Raw genomic sequence first — 19,188 nt, 5'->3', positions numbered from 1 at the left:
GACATTCATTACTCCCATTCATATTACATGGCTTGATCTAAACATAACAAGGTCTGAGAAATGTGGTCCCTGAATTGGCACATGCTTTCCAGCCACAGCTGTAGATGGTGGTATCAGCCTATGACCCATTATTGTTACTTGTTTTAATTTAATCTTGTCTCTATTTTAATTTCATCACACACCATTATTATTGATTTATACAGGCCATGTTCAAACAATTATTACTTTCATTACTCTTCATTCTTTCTGAACCTCAGATCTCCCATCTGGGATCACTTCCTTCTGCCTGAAGTATATTTATAATTTCCTTTGGTAATATTAGACTGTTGGCATATAAGTGGAGGCAAAGAAACAAACAGGAAAAATGGAAAATAAGGTGATACTGTTAATTCTAAAAATATCAATAATCACAAGAATGCGCATGATTTAAACTGAAATTAAAACACATTTTTATATTGAATAGGGAAAAGTAGTTCTAGTTATATGCTGTTTAGAAGAAACACTCCTGAATTGGCAAGGATTATATGTAGCTGCATGAGACAGAAAACTCAAAATAACAATAACTAAGAAGAAGAAGTTTATTTCTCTCTCACATAAAAGTAGCTTCTTGATCTTTAGGGATCTGGACTCTTTCCAGCTTCCTACTCCATTATGCCTGCGTAATGACCTTGTCTTCACATGGCATTTTAAATAGCAGATTGGAGAAAGGCCACAAAGAAGAATGGGTACCATGCCTTTAAAGAAGCTTCATGGAAGTTCCAAATATTGTTTCTGCTTACATCTCACTGGATGAAACTTAGAAAAAACTAGATACAAAAAAGCTAGGAAATGAAGACTTCTATATGAGCAGGAGTATGCATATCTGAAACCTGAGGTTTGTTTTAAAAAAAAGGATCAAATAGAAACTGGAAGAGGTATGTATAGAGATATTTATGAAATATTGTTTGTAATGGCAAAAATAGAAACAACCAAAATGCCCAAGAAAAGTGTAAAGGACACAGTGCAGCATATTCATATAATGAAACATGACACACCAGTGCAAAAAATTAACTAGACACAAAGGATTTTGAGAACAGTGAAACTACTCTGTATGATAGAGCTAACTCTAAAATGTTAGATATATGTCATTATATATTTGTCAGAAGTCATAGAATGTACAACACCAAGAGTAAACTCTAATGTAAACTATGGACTTAGGGTAATTAGAATGTGTCACTGCAAGTTCATCATTTGTAACAAATGTACCATTATGTGATGAGATGTTAATAGTAAGGGAGGCTATGCGTGTGTGGGAGCAGAGGGTATATGGGATATGTCCATGCTTTCCTATCTATTTTGCTGTGAATCTAAAATTTATCTTTAAAAAATGTCTTTAAAAAACTAAAATTTCATGTATCAGGATGGATAAATCTCAAAATTACAAGTGGAAACAAAAAAATTCAAATTGCAGAATGACAGTATGATATGATTTACATTATGTCTAAAGCATAAGAAACAACTCTTGTTTAGAGATATGTTCAATTGTTGCAAAAGTATGAGTTTTTAAACAAAGAAATATAAAAGTTTTGTAAAAGTATAAGTATAAAAGCTTTGAATTCATCTCCTCCAATGATTCTATGCTACACTCTGCCTCAGTCACACATTCCTATAGTTCCCACCCTACTCCTTGTCAACAGACCTGTATCAATAAGTGCAACTCCTCCATCATCTCTGTAAAGTGCATCCCACATCCTGACCACCTACTTTCTTTCCTGATCACTCATCTAGGACCCAACTCCAACAATCCATGTACCCACCAGCATATCCAAACCACGGTTCCTACATTTTCACTGTTCCTGACTTCCTTAGTGACTTCTCTCCTTCCTTAACCAGTTCAAATTCTCTTAAAAACTTCCCAATTTCCTTGCCATCCTTTCACTTCATAATGACTTGACAAAAGCACAATACATCAATCTGCAAAACGCTGAGGTAGAAAGATATTAGAACTAGGATTTTATACCAAGCCAAATTATCAATCATATGGGGAGAGAAAGCAAAAGCATATTCATAACACCATAAAATACCATTTATTGATTTAATTTTTAAATCAATCTGTAGACAATGTAAAAAAGATCTATAAAATAAATTATAAATTTTAGAAATTGTCACAATGGATATGAGAAGTATACAACCATTTTCTATCTCTCCTTTTTCATAGCAAGTAATCAATGGACATTGCCTAAGGTAAATAGATACTATTTAAATAATAAAATATAAGTATTGTTAAAATGGTAATATACTATATATTATTATACATATCATGTATATATGATATAATATCTATATGTATAATTATATGTAAACATATAATATGCAATGATATAATAACATATTTAATAACATAAATATTAAAATAAATATAAGAATACATATGTAACAAATAGAGTGAGCTAAATATGTCTAAGATAGTATTACCAATATCGTCTAAAGTTTATAAATCAAAATAGGGGTAAGAGTGTATATATTTTACATAAATAAATTTAGCTACCACAAGAATTTAAACAGCAATTGTAAATTCTTAATCCGAACTACACAAAGGGAATAAAAGAAAAAGTGTTACTATAAATTTTTGCTTTCTATATCTATAATTAAGACAACTGCACCATGTGAATGCATAAATTCTACAATAAAACTAAATAAAAGAGTATCAAATAAAAATATATGATGCAAAATCCCATCTTTGCAAAAATATAGAGAGGGAGCCACAGTCACAGAAAAAAACACAAAGTAGAAGATGTATATCAATCAAAATGTTAATAGTGGTTATAGCTTCCTGAATGGGAATAAGCTAGATTATATGAATTTTCTTATATGTTCTTATATATACTTTAAAAAATGCACAAGAATAATGTAAATTATTTTGTAATTAAAAAAATGTACAGGACTTAAACTTATTTTTAAAAAGAATGAATAGGGTAGGAAAATGTCTCAATGAATTACTTCAAATTTCAATGATGCATCTAATTGTACCAACAATTTATTTTTATATACATAAAATATTTTAAAATACTAAAAATGTTTAAAATAGACTGAAAGGTTTCTTTTAAATACTGTCATTCAGAAGTTTGAAACATTTTAAAGGATTTTTACCATACTTTTTGTTGTTTTGATTTTGAAACTATTTTATCTGTAAGACTATTTCTCCAATTTTATGTCTACAAGCAAAAATCAATTTAGGGTATAGAAATTTCTTTAGATGTAAGTTTTCATGATGCACTATTCTATATACTTAGGAATACCTGTGCATTTATGATATTTTTATTCCACTTCAACTTTCAACTAATTGCAACAAGACACTTATTCTACAGAATACTCTTCCTTCTACACAGTTCAAATTTTTAATCATGGAAAATACACGCAATCTATAAATGTAAATATAAAAGTAAACTGTATAAAATATATGCTATGATGTTGGATAATTTTAACTTTTATTTTTTTCTTTTACTGAGGAAGATTCACCCTGAGCTAACATCTCCTGCCAATCTTCCTCTTGTTGTATGTGAGCCACTACCACAGCATGGCCACTGACAGACAAGTGGTGTAGCTCTGTGCCCAAGAACCAAGCCCAGGCCACCAAAGCAGAACACACCAAACTTAATCACTTGGCAACCAGGGCTGGCCCTGGATAATTCTTAAATGTACAAATATTTTAAATAAAAAGATTACATAATTAACATACCAAAGCAATTCCTGCAGAATAATGGGTAATGCACATCTTTCCAGGAAACGTTGCTCCCACATAATCTGGATAATCTTTATAGCTAAATAAATAGGTATACATTTATAATTAATTTTGACAAACAATTCAAAGGAGAGAAATAATTTATCTGTAGTTCATAAAATCCTAGTCTAAAGCAAATTGAGGTATGATCTTTCCATATGTCCTTAATTGTTTGGATTTTGGAAGATATTCTTCATTAAACGAGACTAAGCACTCGGGATTTCTAAAACACACCCCACAGATCCAAGTTTTTGATGGTTTTACTGTTCTCATCACATTTGGTTAGGATTGCCAAAGACTTTGACCAAATATTTTGATCAAAAGCATTATGTTGAGTGGCAATGAAAAAGTTTTAATGCATGGATTAAAAATTTTCTTCTCATGTAAAAAAGCTCACCAGTTTCTCATAGGAATGACTTTATTGTTCTACAACTTAACATTATTATTTTGAGCAAGGGCCCAAATAAATTGTTATATAATAAGAGCACTGTTCTCAGAGACAAACACAAATTATTGCATTTAATCCTCAAATCAAGCCAGTGAAAACGATGTTATTTTTATCCTCATTGAACAAATCAAACATCAGATGGAAACTATAAATAACTTTCTCAAGGTAGCATGATTAATAAGTGTTACTGAAGATTTTGAACTTGGGCAATCTGAATCCAGAGCCATACTCTCAATCACTAAGGTATAGACACTCTGAACATACTCTGCCATCTTAGAGCCCCCACCAAAACAAACATTCCAGAATGTGTGTAAAGAAGCTTGGTATTCAATTCTCAATTCAAAATGCTCCTTTGGTCTCAATAGCACTTCAGTTCACAATTGCACTGTGTCCTCTCTGCTGCCTTTACTCTAACTCTCTGGTATCGTTTATACCTAACCCTTCCAGCACTTGTTTCCAAGTATTTGCTCTCGACACCCAACTCTGGCTTTCTAATTCAATGCCTAAGTATTGTTTACACTCTTTCTTCATCCAAGAGACTTCTCCCAATAGATAAGACTTTCCCTAAAACTCTAGGCATATTCCTAATAAGCTGGACTCAGTAATAGTTATTTTTTACTTAATACTGCCCACCCAGTCTCCACATCAAATCAGTTCTCAAGATCTACCCTTTCACTTCTTCCATGTTTCATGTATCCTTTCCCTCATCTAAAGTTCCAGCTCTAGTTCTAACTATGAATTCCATATTCTTTGAAAAGAACTCAAAATTATTTAGTCTCATGTCTCTAAGCACATTGTTTCCATAACCTGGAACGCCTTCCATATCCCTTCTCTGAATTTAAACATGCCTAAACTCTGCATTCCCACTTTTAATTTAATTAGTACTTGTTTAATTTTGGCTTTTCGTTAGACATGACTTTGAGTCAATCTCTCTCTCCCTGTCTCTCTCGGTCTCTCTCTCTCTCTTGCTCTCACATTCTTTTTTCTCCTGTAAGCTATAAACAAGTAGAGATAATGCACTAACATTCATCTGTGGAGTAACATCAGCAAGGTAGTAGAAGGGGTGTTTTCAGCCCTCATCTCCCCACAGAAATGATTTTGACAACTACCCACGGATAAGAGTACTTTCTGGGAGTCCAAGAGTCCAGAGGAGAAGTCCCAGCATCTCATTGGAGGAAAAATCCAAGAACAGACACAATGAAGGAGGTAATAACAGTTTCACTTTACCCCAAGGCAGTACAGCTGAGTGCTAAGAGAGACACCCTGAGCCATGATTTCTCAGGGGAAGATGAGAGCATAGTCAATGCCTCCAGCCATGTGGGATTCTGCACAAGAGGCCCACTTAAGTGTCCACTGACAGATGAATGGATAGAAAAAAATGTGATGTATATATACAATGCAGTATTATTCAGCCTTAAAAAGGAAGGAAATTCTGCCATTTGCAACACAGATTAAACTTGGAGGAGATTATGTTAAGTGAAATAAACCAGACATAAAGACAAATACTGTATGATCTCACCTAAGTGAAATCTAAAATAGTCCAACTCATGAAAACAGAGAGAAGAATGGTGGTTGCCAGGGGTTAGGGATGGAGGAAATAGGAAGATGTTGCTCAAAGGGTACAAAGTTTCAGTTATGTAGGATGAGTAAAGTCCTGGAGATGTAATGTAGAGCATGGTGACTATAGTTAATAATACTATATTGCAAATTTGAAATTTAGTAAGAGAATAGATCTTAAGTGTTGTCACCACACACACAAAAAGATGGTAACTATGTAAGGTGATAGATATGTTAATTAGCTCAATTATGGTAATCATTTCACAATGTATACATACATTAAAACACCACATTGTAAACTTTAAATATATACAATCTTTATTTGACAATTTTAATTCAATATACACTGTAAAAAATAAAAGTAAGGAAAATAAAGGTGAGGGAATTGAGGCAGAGGTGGCATTTGCCCTAGGTGACAGAGCTAAGTTAAAGGCAGGCAGTTGGCCTCCAGAGCTTAAATTCCAAATCACTATACTATACTATCTCAATAAACATTTGCTGTAAAATGTTAAAAAAAAAAACCTTAACCTTGCAATGCTCATAGTACCTACTGTATGACTTACTCATACCAGATTATAAGCTTCTGGAATACAGAGAACATAGAAAATTATAATTAATTATTCTATTTTCATAGTACCTATTCTAGGACCTTCCTCATTGTAGATATGCAAAATATGTTGCTGCAGTAAAATAATACCAAGATACCAAGGAGTATTACTGAAGTTCAAGAATGCTGATTGTACCCTAATTTCTCCATTTCTAATGGGATAAATTTTCTTTCAGCAATCTCACTTATTAATGCAATCAAAGATCAATGTTCTATTAAAAAAATACATCACACCAAAGTGATGTTTCTTCTAGGAATGTGAGGATAGTTCAAGGTTGGGAAATATATTAATATAATTATTTGTTTTAAGAGAGTTAAGGAGAATATCTTATATCATCCCTACAAAAGCTGAAAGATCATTTTTCAAACTGTTTGTATAACATGGATCTATGGCTACTGCCTTAATATTATACATACACAAAGATATGGGCACACATGTGCACATGCACACACACACACACAAACATACATTTTAGCCCAAAAAGCTAAAAAGCATACTACTGAACAAGGTAATATTCCCACTAAAGTAAAGAAGAAAATAGACATGACCCATGTTACCATTATTACCACTATTTAACATTGTATTAAATTAGTCAAAGCAGTAAGATTAGAGAAAGAAACTGAAAATACAAAATTATGGAAAAAGAGATAAAACTACTTGTACTTATAGATGTTATGACCGTATGCATGAAAAACCAAGGTAATAAACTTAAGAACTATTAAAAACAATAAATTTCATAAGGCAGTAGGATATAAAATAAATACAGGCATACCTCAGAGATATTGCAGATTCAGTTCCAGACCACCGCAACAAACTGGATACCACAATAAAGCAAGTCACAAGATATTTTTTGTTTCTCAGTGAGTATAAAAATTATGTTTACACTATACTGTAGTCTATCATGTGTGCAATAGCATTATGTCTAAAAAATGTAACATACATGAATTTAAATTATATTTGCACAAAGACCAATAAAAAAATACACAAGTTACTAATAAAAATGGTTTGAGTCCATGGACCAAGAAGCAAAGGATGGAGGTGGGAGTGTGAAAGGAAGAATTTTCTGTAAAGATGGTTACATTAGTGTTAACTGCTTGCTATGTTGAGAACACTGTTATTTCAGGGAATGGATGTGATAGCCATTCTGTAATACATTTAGAAAAGTGCTTAAAAATGCATGTAATATATCAAGATGGCAGCATAGGCAGACTCTAAACTCACCTCATGCCACAGACACAACCAGGTGACAACAATTTTTAGAACAATTACCCCTGAGAGAGAACTGAAAACTGGATAAAAAGAATCCCCACAACAAGGGACAGTCCTGACTGAGGCAGAAGAAGGAGAAATTCAGGTCTGGAGAGAAAATCCCACCTTCTTGAGCTGCAAAGCTTCAGGGACGGCCAGTACACAGCTTTCCCTGGAGGAGTGGGGGGCCTGAGCAGGGGAGTGTTGCTGTTATAAGCATCCTTTGGACTAGCATGACAGAGAGGCATCTCATAATATCAGGATTTTCTGGCTATGAACTACAGTGGGGAATGCCCCTAGAAAAACTATCAGACATAAGTGGAAAACAAGCCAGCTCTTAAAGGGCCCATGCAAAAATTCACCTATTTCAGAAGGCAACATAAACTCACCAGAAAGAAAGGTGCACAGTCCTTTGGTGAAAAAAGACTCTACTGATAGGCTCTGGGTGCATCTCGGTGAGAGGTGAGACCTCTCCAGGGACTGAGACATTGGTGGCAGCCATTATTGTGATGTAATACATGTGCGCTGACACAGATGCTGGCAGACATCATTGGAGTTCATCCCCTGGCATGTTATCCCAGGGTCTGACCCACCCACTAGAGCACTGACTTAATCCAGCTCAGCCAGAGCAGGCAGCCAGCCCTAGGGACTGGCCCCAGCCAACAGCAATGCCTCAGGCAGCCTAGAAACCAGCCACACTGGGGACCTACACAATTAACAGAAAACTCCAACAGGAACATGCTATTAGACCTTAGCCAACTTTGCTGGGGCTCCCCAAACCTGATAAACTGAAGGATCCATAGCAGCCACATGCAGCTAAGCACTACAACCAGCTGGTCAGGGGGACAGCCAAGACTCCCTGGGCACCTGCAGCAAGAGCAACACTGCCAAAACAGGACACATGTAGCCCATATAGGGGCCACTCCTGGAACATTTGGAAGTGGTGACAAGAGGTAAGCATATTGCTAGGCCTCAAAAAGTGTGTCCTTCATAAGGCCACTTTTTCAAGATCAGGAGACATAGCTCACACACCTAATACATAGCTATAAGCAGAGAGAAAGAGGAAAAGGAGGAGGCAAAGCAATACATTCCAAGCAAGGGAACAGGACAAAACCCCAGAAAAAGAACTAAGTGAAACAGAAATAATCTACCTGACAGAGAGTTCAAGTAAAACAGTCATAAAGATGCTCATTGATATTGGGAGGAGAATGGATGAACACAGTGAGAATGTCAACAAAGAACTGGAAAACATAAAAAAGAACAAATCAGGGCCAGCCTGGTGGTACAGCAGTTGAGTGCACACGTTCCACTTCTTGGTGGCCCAGGGTTCACCGGTTTGGATCCCAGGTGCGGACATGGCACTGCTCAGCATGCCATGCTGTGGTAGGCGTCCCACATATAAAATAGAGGAAGATGGGCATGGATGTTAGCTCAGGGCCAGGCTTCCTCAGAAAAAATAGGAGGATTGGCAGTAGTTAGCTCAGGGCTAGTCTTCCTCAAAAGAAGAAAAAGAAGCAAAAACAAAAAAAAGAGAGAGAACAAATCAGAAATGGAGAATACAATACTGGAAATGAAAAATTCACTAGAGGGAATCAATAGCAAAGTAGATGATGCAGAAGAATGGATCAGCAAGCTGGATGAAAGACTAGAGCGAATCACCCAAGGTCAACAAAGAAAGAAAAAAGAATTAAAAAGAATGAGAACAGTCTAAGGCAACTCTGGGACAACATCAAGACACTAACATTCATATTATAGGTTCCAGAAGGAGAAGAGAGACACAAAGGGGCAGAGAATCTATTTGAAGAAATAATACCTGAAAACTTTTCTAACCTTAGGAAGGAAACAGACATCCAAGTACAGGAAGCACAGAAAGCACGAAGCAAGATAAACCCAAAGAGGCCCACGCCAAGACACATTATAACTAAAATGTCCAAAATTGAAGATAGAGAATCCTAAAAGCCTCAAAAGAAAGAGAACAAGTGAGATACAAAGGAAATCCCCTAAGGCCATCAGCTGACTTCTCAGCAGAAACCTTACAGGCTAGGAGTGGCATGATATATTTAAAGTGCTGAAAGGAAACAACCCACAGCCAAGAAAACTCTACCCAGCAAGGTTATCAATCAGAATGGAAGAAAAGATTAAGAGATTCCCAGACAAGCACAACTCAAAGTAGTTTATAAAGTAGTTTACCAAGGAACTAGTTTTACAAGAAATGCTAAAGGGGCTTATTTAAGTAGGAAAGAGAAGACCACAAATAGGAATAAGAAAATTATCAACAAAAAAAGAGGTAATGTAATCACCGGTAAAGACAAAAGTACAGTGAAGGTAGCAGAAAAACCACCTTGAAGATAATATGAAGGTTGAAAGATAAAAGTACCAAAATTACCTATTTCAATGATAACAGGGTAATGGATACACAAACACAATATAAGAGGTTAGATATGATATCAAAAACATAAAATGTGGGAAGAGAGAAGTAAAACAATAAAGCATCTTAGAAAGAGGTCAAACTAAAGAGACCATCGACTCTATATGGACTTCTATATATCTAGATTATTATATATGAACCTCATGGTACTCATAAACCAGAAACCTATAACAAATGCACAGATAATTACAAGAAAGGAACCCAAACATGATACTAAAGAATGCCATCAGACAACAAGGGAAGAGAGCGAGAGAAGAAGAAAGAAACAGAGAACTAATAAAACACCCAGAAAATAAGTAACAAAATGGCAGTAAGTACATATGTATCAATAGCTACTTTAAATGACAATGGACTACACACTCCAATCACAAGGCATAGCATGGCTGACTAGATAAAAAAAACAAGCCCCAAATATACATAGTATACAAGACACACATTTCAGACCTAAAGACACTCACAGACTGAAAGTGAATGGATGGAAGAAGATACTCCATGCAAATGGCAATGCTGGGCTAGCAATACTCATACCAGACAAAACAGACTTTAAAACAAAAACTGTAACAAGAGACAAAGAAGTGCACTAAATAATGATAAAGGGAACAATCCAAAAAGAAAATATAACACTTGTAAATATCAACTGACACAGCATATGAACAGCTAGATATATAAAGCAATTATTAAAAGACATAAAAGGAGAAATACTAACACAATAATAATAGAGTACTTTAACATTCCACCTATACCAATGGATAGATCATCCAAACAGAAAATCAATAAGGAAACATTGGCCTTAAATGACACATTAGACCAGATGGACATAGAAGAGATATATAGAACATTCCATCCCAAAACTACAGAACGCACATCCTTTTCAAATGCACACGGAACATACTCCAGGATTGATCACAATTTAGGCAACAAAACAAGTCTCAACAAATTTTAGAAGACTGAATTAGTACCAAGCATATTTTATGACCACAGCTATGAAACTAGGAAACTACAAGAAGAAAATTGGAAAAGCTACAAATATGCGGAGATGAAGGAGAAGGCTACTGAAGAACTACTGCGTCAATGAAGAAATCAAAAGAGAAAAAAATACCTAGAGACAAATGAAAATGAAAATACGACATGCCAAAATCAATGGGACACAGGAAAAGCAGTTCTAAGAGGGAAGTTTATAGCAATACAGGCCTAACTCAACAAACAAGAAAAATCTAAACATTCTAACAGTGCACCTAAAGTAAATGGAAAAAGAAGAACAAAACAAACCCCCAAATCAGTAGAAGGAAATCACAAAAATCAGAGCAGAAATAAATGAAATCAAGACTAAAAAACAATTTAAAAAAATCAATGGAAGCAAGAGCTGATTCTTTGAAAAGAAAGAAAATTGACAAACATTGATCTAGACTCACCAAGAAAAAAGAGAGAAGGCTGAAATAAATAAGATCAGAAATGAAAGAGAAGAAATAACAACAGATAGCTCAGAAATACAAAAGATTATAAGAGAATACCACAAAAAGCTATACGTCAACAAATTGGATAATCTAGAAGAGATGGATAAATTCTTAAAATCAGACAACCTTCCAAAACTGAATCAACAAGAAACAGAGAATTTGAATAGACTAATCACACGTAAGGAGATTGAAACAGTAATCGAAAAGCTCCCCAATAATAAAAAGTCCAGTACCAGACAACTTCCCTGGTGAATTCTACCAAACAAAGAAGACTTAATACTTATCCTTCTCAAGCTCTTCCAAAAAATTGAAGAGGAGGGGAAGCTTTCTAAGTCACGCTACAAAGCCAACATTACCCTGATACCAAAGCCAGATGAGGACAACATACGAAAAGAAAATCACAGGCCAATATCACTGATAAACATCAAAGCAAACATCCTCAACAAAATACTAGCAAATTGAATACAACAATACATTAAAAACATCATACATCATGATCAAGTGGGATTTATACCAGGGATGCAGGGATGATTCAACATCTGCAAATCTATCAACATGATACACCACATTAACAAAATAAAGAATAAAATCACACGATCATCACAATAGGTACAGAGAAAGCATTTGACAAGATACAGCATCCATTTATGATTGAAATTCAGAATAAAATGGGTATAGAAGGAAAGCACTTCAACATAATAAAGGCTGTATATGACAAATCCACAGCTAATATCATTCTCATTGGAGAAAAATTGAAAGCTATCCCTCTAACAACAGTAACCAGACAAGGAGGTCCACTTTCACCAACCTTATTTAACATTGTATTGCAAGTCCTGGCCAGAGCAATCAAGCAAGAAAAAGAAATAAAAGTATCCAAATTGGAAAGGTAGAAGTGAAACTGTCACTATTTGCAGGTGACATGATTTTCAACATAGAAAACCCTAAAGAATCCAACAAAAAACTTCTAGAAATAATGAATATGGTAAAGTTGCAGGCCACATTATCAACATACAAAAATCAGCTGCGTTTCTATACACTAACAACTAAGTAGTAGAAAGAGAAATTAAGAATACAATCCCATTTACAATTGCAACAAAAAGAATAAAATATCTAAGAATAAACTTAACCAAATAAGTGAAAGATCCATACATTGAAAACTATAAAACATTGTTGAAAGAAACTGAAGACACAAAAAAATGGAAAGATACTGTGCTCCTGGTTTGGAAGAATTAACATAGTTAAAATGTCCATACTTCCTACAGCAATATGTGGATTCAATGTAAACTCTATCAAAGTTATGATGACATTTTTCACAGAAATAGTACAAAAAATCCTAAAATCTATGTGGAACAACAAAAGAACCAGAATAGCTAAAGAAATCCTGAGAAAGAAGAACAAAGCTGGAGGTATCACACTTCCTGTTTTCAAAATATACTACAATGCCACAGTAACAAAACCAGCATGAGACTGGAACAAAAACAGACACACAGATCAATGGAACAGAATCAAGAGCCCAGAAATAAACCCACACATCTATGGACAGCTAATTTTCAACAAGGGAGCCAAGAACACATAGTGGAGAAAGGAAAGTCTTTTCAATAAATGTTGTTGAGAAAACCAGACAGCCACATGCAAAAGAAGGAAAATAGGCCACTGTCTTACGCCATACGCAAAAATTAACTCAAACTGGATTAAAGACTTGGATGTAAGACCTGAAACCATTAAACTTCGAGAAGAAAACATAGGCAGTATGCTCTTCCACATCAGTCTTAGCAGCATATTTACAAGTACCATGCCTGATCGGGCAAGGGAAACAATAGAGAAAATAAATGTGACTACATCAAACTAGAAAGCTTCTGCACAGCAAAGGAAACCATCAACAAAATGAAAAGACAACCTAACAATTGGGAGAAGATATTTGCAAATCATATATCTGACTAGGCGTTAACCAAAATATATAAAGAATTCAATATCTCAACAATAAAGAAACTAACAATCCAATTAAAAAGTGGGCAAAACATCTGAACAAACATTTCTCCAAAGAAGATATATAGATGGCCAACAGGCACATGAAAAGATATTCAACATCACTAATTATCAGGGAAATGCAAGTCAAAACTACAAGGGGCTGGCCCCATGGCCAAGTGGTTAAGTTCATGCACTCTGCTTCAGCAGCCTGGGGTTTCAGTGGTTCGGATCCTGGGTGTGGACATAGCACCACTCATCAGGCCACACTAAGGTGGCATCCCATATGCCACAACTAGAAGGACCCACAACTAAAATATACAACCAAAATATAAAAATATGAAATATGTACGGGGGGGTTTGGGAAGAAAAAGAAAAAGAAAAGATTGGCAACAGTTGTTAACTCAGGTGCCAATCTTAAAAAAAACAAAAACTACCATGAGATATCACCTCATTCCCATCAGAATGGCTATCTTTAACAAGACATGAAACAGTAAGTGTTGGAGAGGATGTGAAGAGAAGGGAACTCTCATACACTGCTGGTGGGAGTGCAAACTGTTGCAGCCACTATGGAAAACAGTATGGAGCTTCCTCAAAAAATTAAAAACAGATCTACCATATGATCCAGCTATTCCCTTTATCCAAAGAACTTGAAAACACAAATGCATAAAGATACATGCACCCCTATGTTCATCACAGCATTATTCACAATAGTCAAGACTTGGCAGCAACCTAGATGCCCATCAAGGGACGAATGGATAAAGAAGATGTGGCAATGGAATACTACTCAGCCATAAGAAAGGAGGAAATCCAGCCATTTGTGACAACATGGATAGACCTTGAGGGTATTATGCTGAGTGAAATAAGTCAGAGGGAGAAAGTCAAATACCGTATGATCTCACTCATAAGTAGAAGATAAAAACAATGACACACACACAGAAACAGAGATTGAATTGGTGGTTACCAGAGGGGAAGGGGGAAGGGGCAGGGCCAAATGGGTGATTAGTCATATGTGTGTGGTGATGGACTGTAATTGTCTTTGGGTGGTAAACATGGTGCAACCTACACAGAAATCAAAATGTATAATGATGTACACCTGAAATTTATATAATGTTACCAACCACTGTTCCACAATAATAAAAGAATAAAAAAGAAAAAGAAAGAAAGAAAAAGAAAAAGAAAACGCCCAATTGTTTTCCAAAGGAACTGTACCATTTTGCATTCCCACCACTGATGGAGAAAAGTTCGTTGTTCTGCATAATCTCCAGCTGGTGGCATTGTCTGGTTTTTGTTTTGTTTTGTTTTGTTTTGTTTTGGTCTGATTTAGCCATTATAATAAGAGTGCAATGGTTTCTTATTGTGATTTAATTTACAGTTTCCTAATGAGTAATGATGTTGAGCATCTTTTCATGTATTGATTTGCTGTCCATATACTTCTTTGGTGAAGTAACTTCAAATACTTTGTCCACTTTTATTGGGTTTTTTTTTTATTATTGAGTTTTAACTGTTCTTTAAGCATTCAGGTTTATGTCCATTATCAGATATGTGATTTCAAAATATTTTTATAAGTATTTGGCTGCAATTTGTCTTTTCATTTTCATGGCAGTATATTTCAAAGAATAGAAATTTGATAAATTTATTATCAACTTATCAATTTTTTATTTTATGAATCATACTTTTGGTGTTGTACCCAAAAATATCTTTGCCTGACCAAAGGTTACAAAGATCCCTCCAGTATGTCTTGTACTAGAAGTTTTAAGCTTTACTCAGTTACATCTATCATTCATTTTGAGTTACGTATTGTATATGCTATGAGGTACAGACAGAAGCCATTTTTTGCATATGAATAACTAACTATTCAGCACCAATCCTTGAAAAGACAATAATTTCTCCATTTAATTGCTTTTGCACTTTTGTCAAAAGTCATTTGATGCTATATGTGTGAGTCAGCTTTTGGTCTATCCTCTTGTGAATAATACACTGCCTTGATTACTGTAGCTTTACAAAAATTATTTAAATAAAGTAGTGTAAGTTCTCCAAATGTGTTCTTCTTTTTGGAAACTGCTTTGGTTATTCTAAGTTTTTGCCCTTCCACATAAGTGTTAGAATCAACTTCTTGATTGCTACAAAATATCTTGCTAGAATATTGATTGAAACTGCATGGAATCTATACATCAGTTTAGGGAGAACTGACAACTTAACAATATTAAGATTTCCAATCAATGAACATGGTATATATCTCTCCACTTATTTAGGTTTTCTTTTATTTTTTTCTCAGTGTTTTATAGTATTCAGTATTTAGGTCTTTCTCATACTATGTCAACTTTGTAGCTAAGTATTTCACATCTTCAGTGCTATTTATTTGAACACAAAATGAAAAAACTTTCATTTACTTCTTAATTGTATTTATTATTGAAATATACTTGACACATAACATTGTATAAATTTAAGGTGTACAACATGTTAATTTGATACATTTATATACATAATAGCCAGTCCTTGTGGTCTAGTGGTTAAGATTTGGTGATATCACCATCACGGCCTGGGTTCATTTCCAGGTCAGGGACCTATGCTACCCATCTGTTGTTTGTCACGCTGTGGAAGCCGCACGTTGCTGTGATGCTAAAAGCTATGCCACCAGTATTTCAAATACAAACAGGGTCATCCACGGTGGACATATTTCAGCAGAGCTTACAGACTAAGACAAATTAGGAAGAAAGACCCGGCCACTTACGTCTGAAACACTTGGCCATGAAAACCGTGTGAATAGCAGTGGAGTATTGTCTGCTATAGTGCTGGAAGGTGAGAGGATGGTGCAGAAAGACTGAGCAGGGTTCCGCTCAGCTGTACATAGGGTCCTAGGAGTCAGAAACAACTTGACAGCACTAACAACAAATATATTGCAGTATGATTGCCATTATAGCAATAATTAGCATCTCTATCATGTTACATAATTTTTTTTTAGTGATTGGAATAATTAAGTTCTAGGCTCTTAGCAAGTTGGAAGTTTATAATGTAACTGTTTTCTATATTCACTATACTGTGCATTAGATCTTTAGGTCTTATTTACTACTCGCTGCAAGTTTGTGCCCTTAACATTAATGCTGTTGTAAATGGTTCATTTTGCTTCAGTTTCAAACGTTTTATTGCTAGGATATAAAAATCATACTGATTTTTATACATTGATTTTGAAACATGCAAACTTGCTAAACTCATGCATTCTGGTAGCATTTTTGTGGACTCTGAGATTTTCTAAGTAGACAATCACATCATCTATAAACAGGAAATACTGTATGTATTACTTTCTAATTCATATGCCTTTTACTTTATTTTCCTGCTTATTGAACAGTCTAGGATCTCTAGTGTGATGCTGATTACCTGTGGCAAGAGCAAACACCCTTGCCTTTTTCCAACCCTAGAGGCATAATATTAAGTCTTTCAAGATTAATTATGTTATTCATAGTAGGTTATTAATACACGCCCTTTATCAGAAGAATGAAGTTCCATTCTGTTGCTGGTTTGTTGAACGTTTTTATCATGAACTGGGTGTTGGGTTTTGTCAAATGCTTTTTCTGTGTGTTTTCAGATAATCATATAGCTTGTCTTTTTTGGCGTGTTAATAGGATGAATTTCATTAACTGAGTTTTGAATGTTAACCTCGTATTTCTGGGGTAAACCACATATGGTCAAAATATATTATCTTTTTTAGATATTGTTGGATTTTATTTGCTAAAATTTTGTTTACAATTTTACATCTATAATCATGAAGGAAATTGGTCTTTAGTTTTATTTTCTCCTAATATCTTTGTCTAGTTTTGGTATCAAGGTAATTCAGGCTTCATAAAACTAATTAGGAAGTGTTTCCTCCTTTTCAATTTTCTGGAAGAGTTTATGTAGACATGGTATTTTTTTTTTTTTAATGTTTAGTAAAACAAGTGGAGCCTAGATCTGGAATTGTTCTTACTTTATTGGAAGATTTTTTAACTGAAAATTCAATTTCTTCTTTAGATGTAGAGCTAAAAAGGGTCAGCTATTTCTTCTTCATGAGAGTAGTTTGTGTCTTTTAAGGAAGTTTTTTATTTCAATTAAGTAGCCAAATTTATTGGCATAAGATTGTTCATTATATTCCCTTACTGAATTTTTCATGTCTATAGATTCTCTTATTCCCGATATTGTTGAATTGGTAAAATTTTGACACTATTTTGACTGTGATAGGTTATGCATATGTAATGTAATAGCTATGGCAACCACTTAAAAAGTTATATGAAGAGATACACTCAAATAACAATAGATAAATCAAAATGGAATTCTAAAAAATGTTCAAGTAACCAACAGAAAGTCAAGAAAAAAAGAAAACAAAGAAACAAATAGAAAAAACAGAAAACAAAAAATTAAATGGCAGTGTTAAGCCCAACATATCAAAAATAACTTTAAATTTAAATAATATAAATACACCAATTAAAGGAGAGATTGGCAAAGTGGGTTAAAAACCAGGACCCAACTATACACTGTCTACAAGAAACGCACTTCAAATATGATATAGGTAGGTTAAAAAGATATATCATGAAAACTTTAATTAAAAGAAAGCAGGAGAGGCTATATTAATATCATTATAATGTAGACATCAGAAGAAAACAATTATTAGAGCAGAGAGGGACATTATATAATGATAAAAATGGTCAATCCACTAAAAAGACATAGCAATCTGAAACGAGCATGTACCAAACAAGAAAGCTTCAAATTTTGCAAACGAAAAACTAATAAAACAAAGAGAAATACATACACTCACAATTACAATTGGAGACTTCTACATGCCTATCTCAACAACTGATAGAACAACAAGACAGGAATCAACAAGGATATAGAAAAACTGAATGACCCCATCAACCAATGGGATCTAATCAATATTTATAAAACATTCCAACCCAATTCCACCAACTTTTCAAGTGCCCATCAAACATACACAAAGGTAGACCATATCCTGGGCCATAGAAAAACCCAACAAATGTAAGAGAATTTAAATTATATAAAATGTATTCTTGACCACAATGAAATCAAACAATAAATCAATAAGAAAAAGATAATGGGGAAATCCCGAAACATTTGGGGAAAAATCAACATACTTCGAAATAAACCATGGGTCAAAGAAGTCTCAAGGAAACTTTTTAAAAATACATTGCACAGAATAAAAATTAAAAAATAACATCTAAAAATTTGTGGAAGAAACCTAAAGCAGTTCTGAGAGGAAAATTTATAGTACTACATGCTTACATTAAAAAAAGGAAAAGTTTCAAATCAATAATCTAAACTCAAATCTAAAGAACCTATAAAAAAGAAAGGAACATTAACCCAAACAAAACTAATGAAAGAGATAATAATGATCAGAGATGAAAATGAATACAGAAAATAAATGAAATAACTAGCTGGTTCTTTGAAGAAATCAATAAAATAGACAAACCTGTAGCAATGCTGACAAAAAAACGAAGAAAACAAAAATGAATGAAATAAAGGCTATCACTAAAGATTATACAAATATTGAAAATGTAATAAGGGAATACAATAAACAAATCTACACACATAAATCTGACAACTTAGATGAAATAAATCAACTTCTCAAAAAACACAAACCACCATAATGAAATAGATTATTAGAACAACCCTATAACTATTCTGGAAATTGGATATATAGTTTAAAACTTTTTAAAAAAGAAATCTTCAGG

At 34.2% G+C, this 19,188-nt stretch overlaps 1 protein-coding gene across 1 annotated transcript in view; it reads right to left on the bottom strand.

Annotated features, from left to right (window-relative positions):
* ADAM32 (ADAM metallopeptidase domain 32) overlaps positions 1–19,188 on the bottom strand; it is a 213,656-nt gene that overhangs the window by 145,164 nt on the left and 49,304 nt on the right. The window contains exons 7-8 of the mRNA XM_046648808.1: positions 6,335–6,348; positions 3,719–3,800 (exon numbers count right to left, since the gene is read on the bottom strand). Coding sequence (XP_046504764.1) covers positions 3,719–3,800; positions 6,335–6,348 — 96 coding nt within the window. The remainder of the gene's footprint in view (positions 1–3,718; positions 3,801–6,334; positions 6,349–19,188) is intronic.

The sequence above is a fragment of the Equus quagga genome, chromosome 22 (assembly GCF_021613505.1).
Source record: "Equus quagga isolate Etosha38 chromosome 22, UCLA_HA_Equagga_1.0, whole genome shotgun sequence".
Taxonomy (NCBI): domain Eukaryota; kingdom Metazoa; phylum Chordata; class Mammalia; order Perissodactyla; family Equidae; genus Equus; species Equus quagga.
This window is presented reverse-complemented; position numbering and strand designations above follow the sequence as displayed.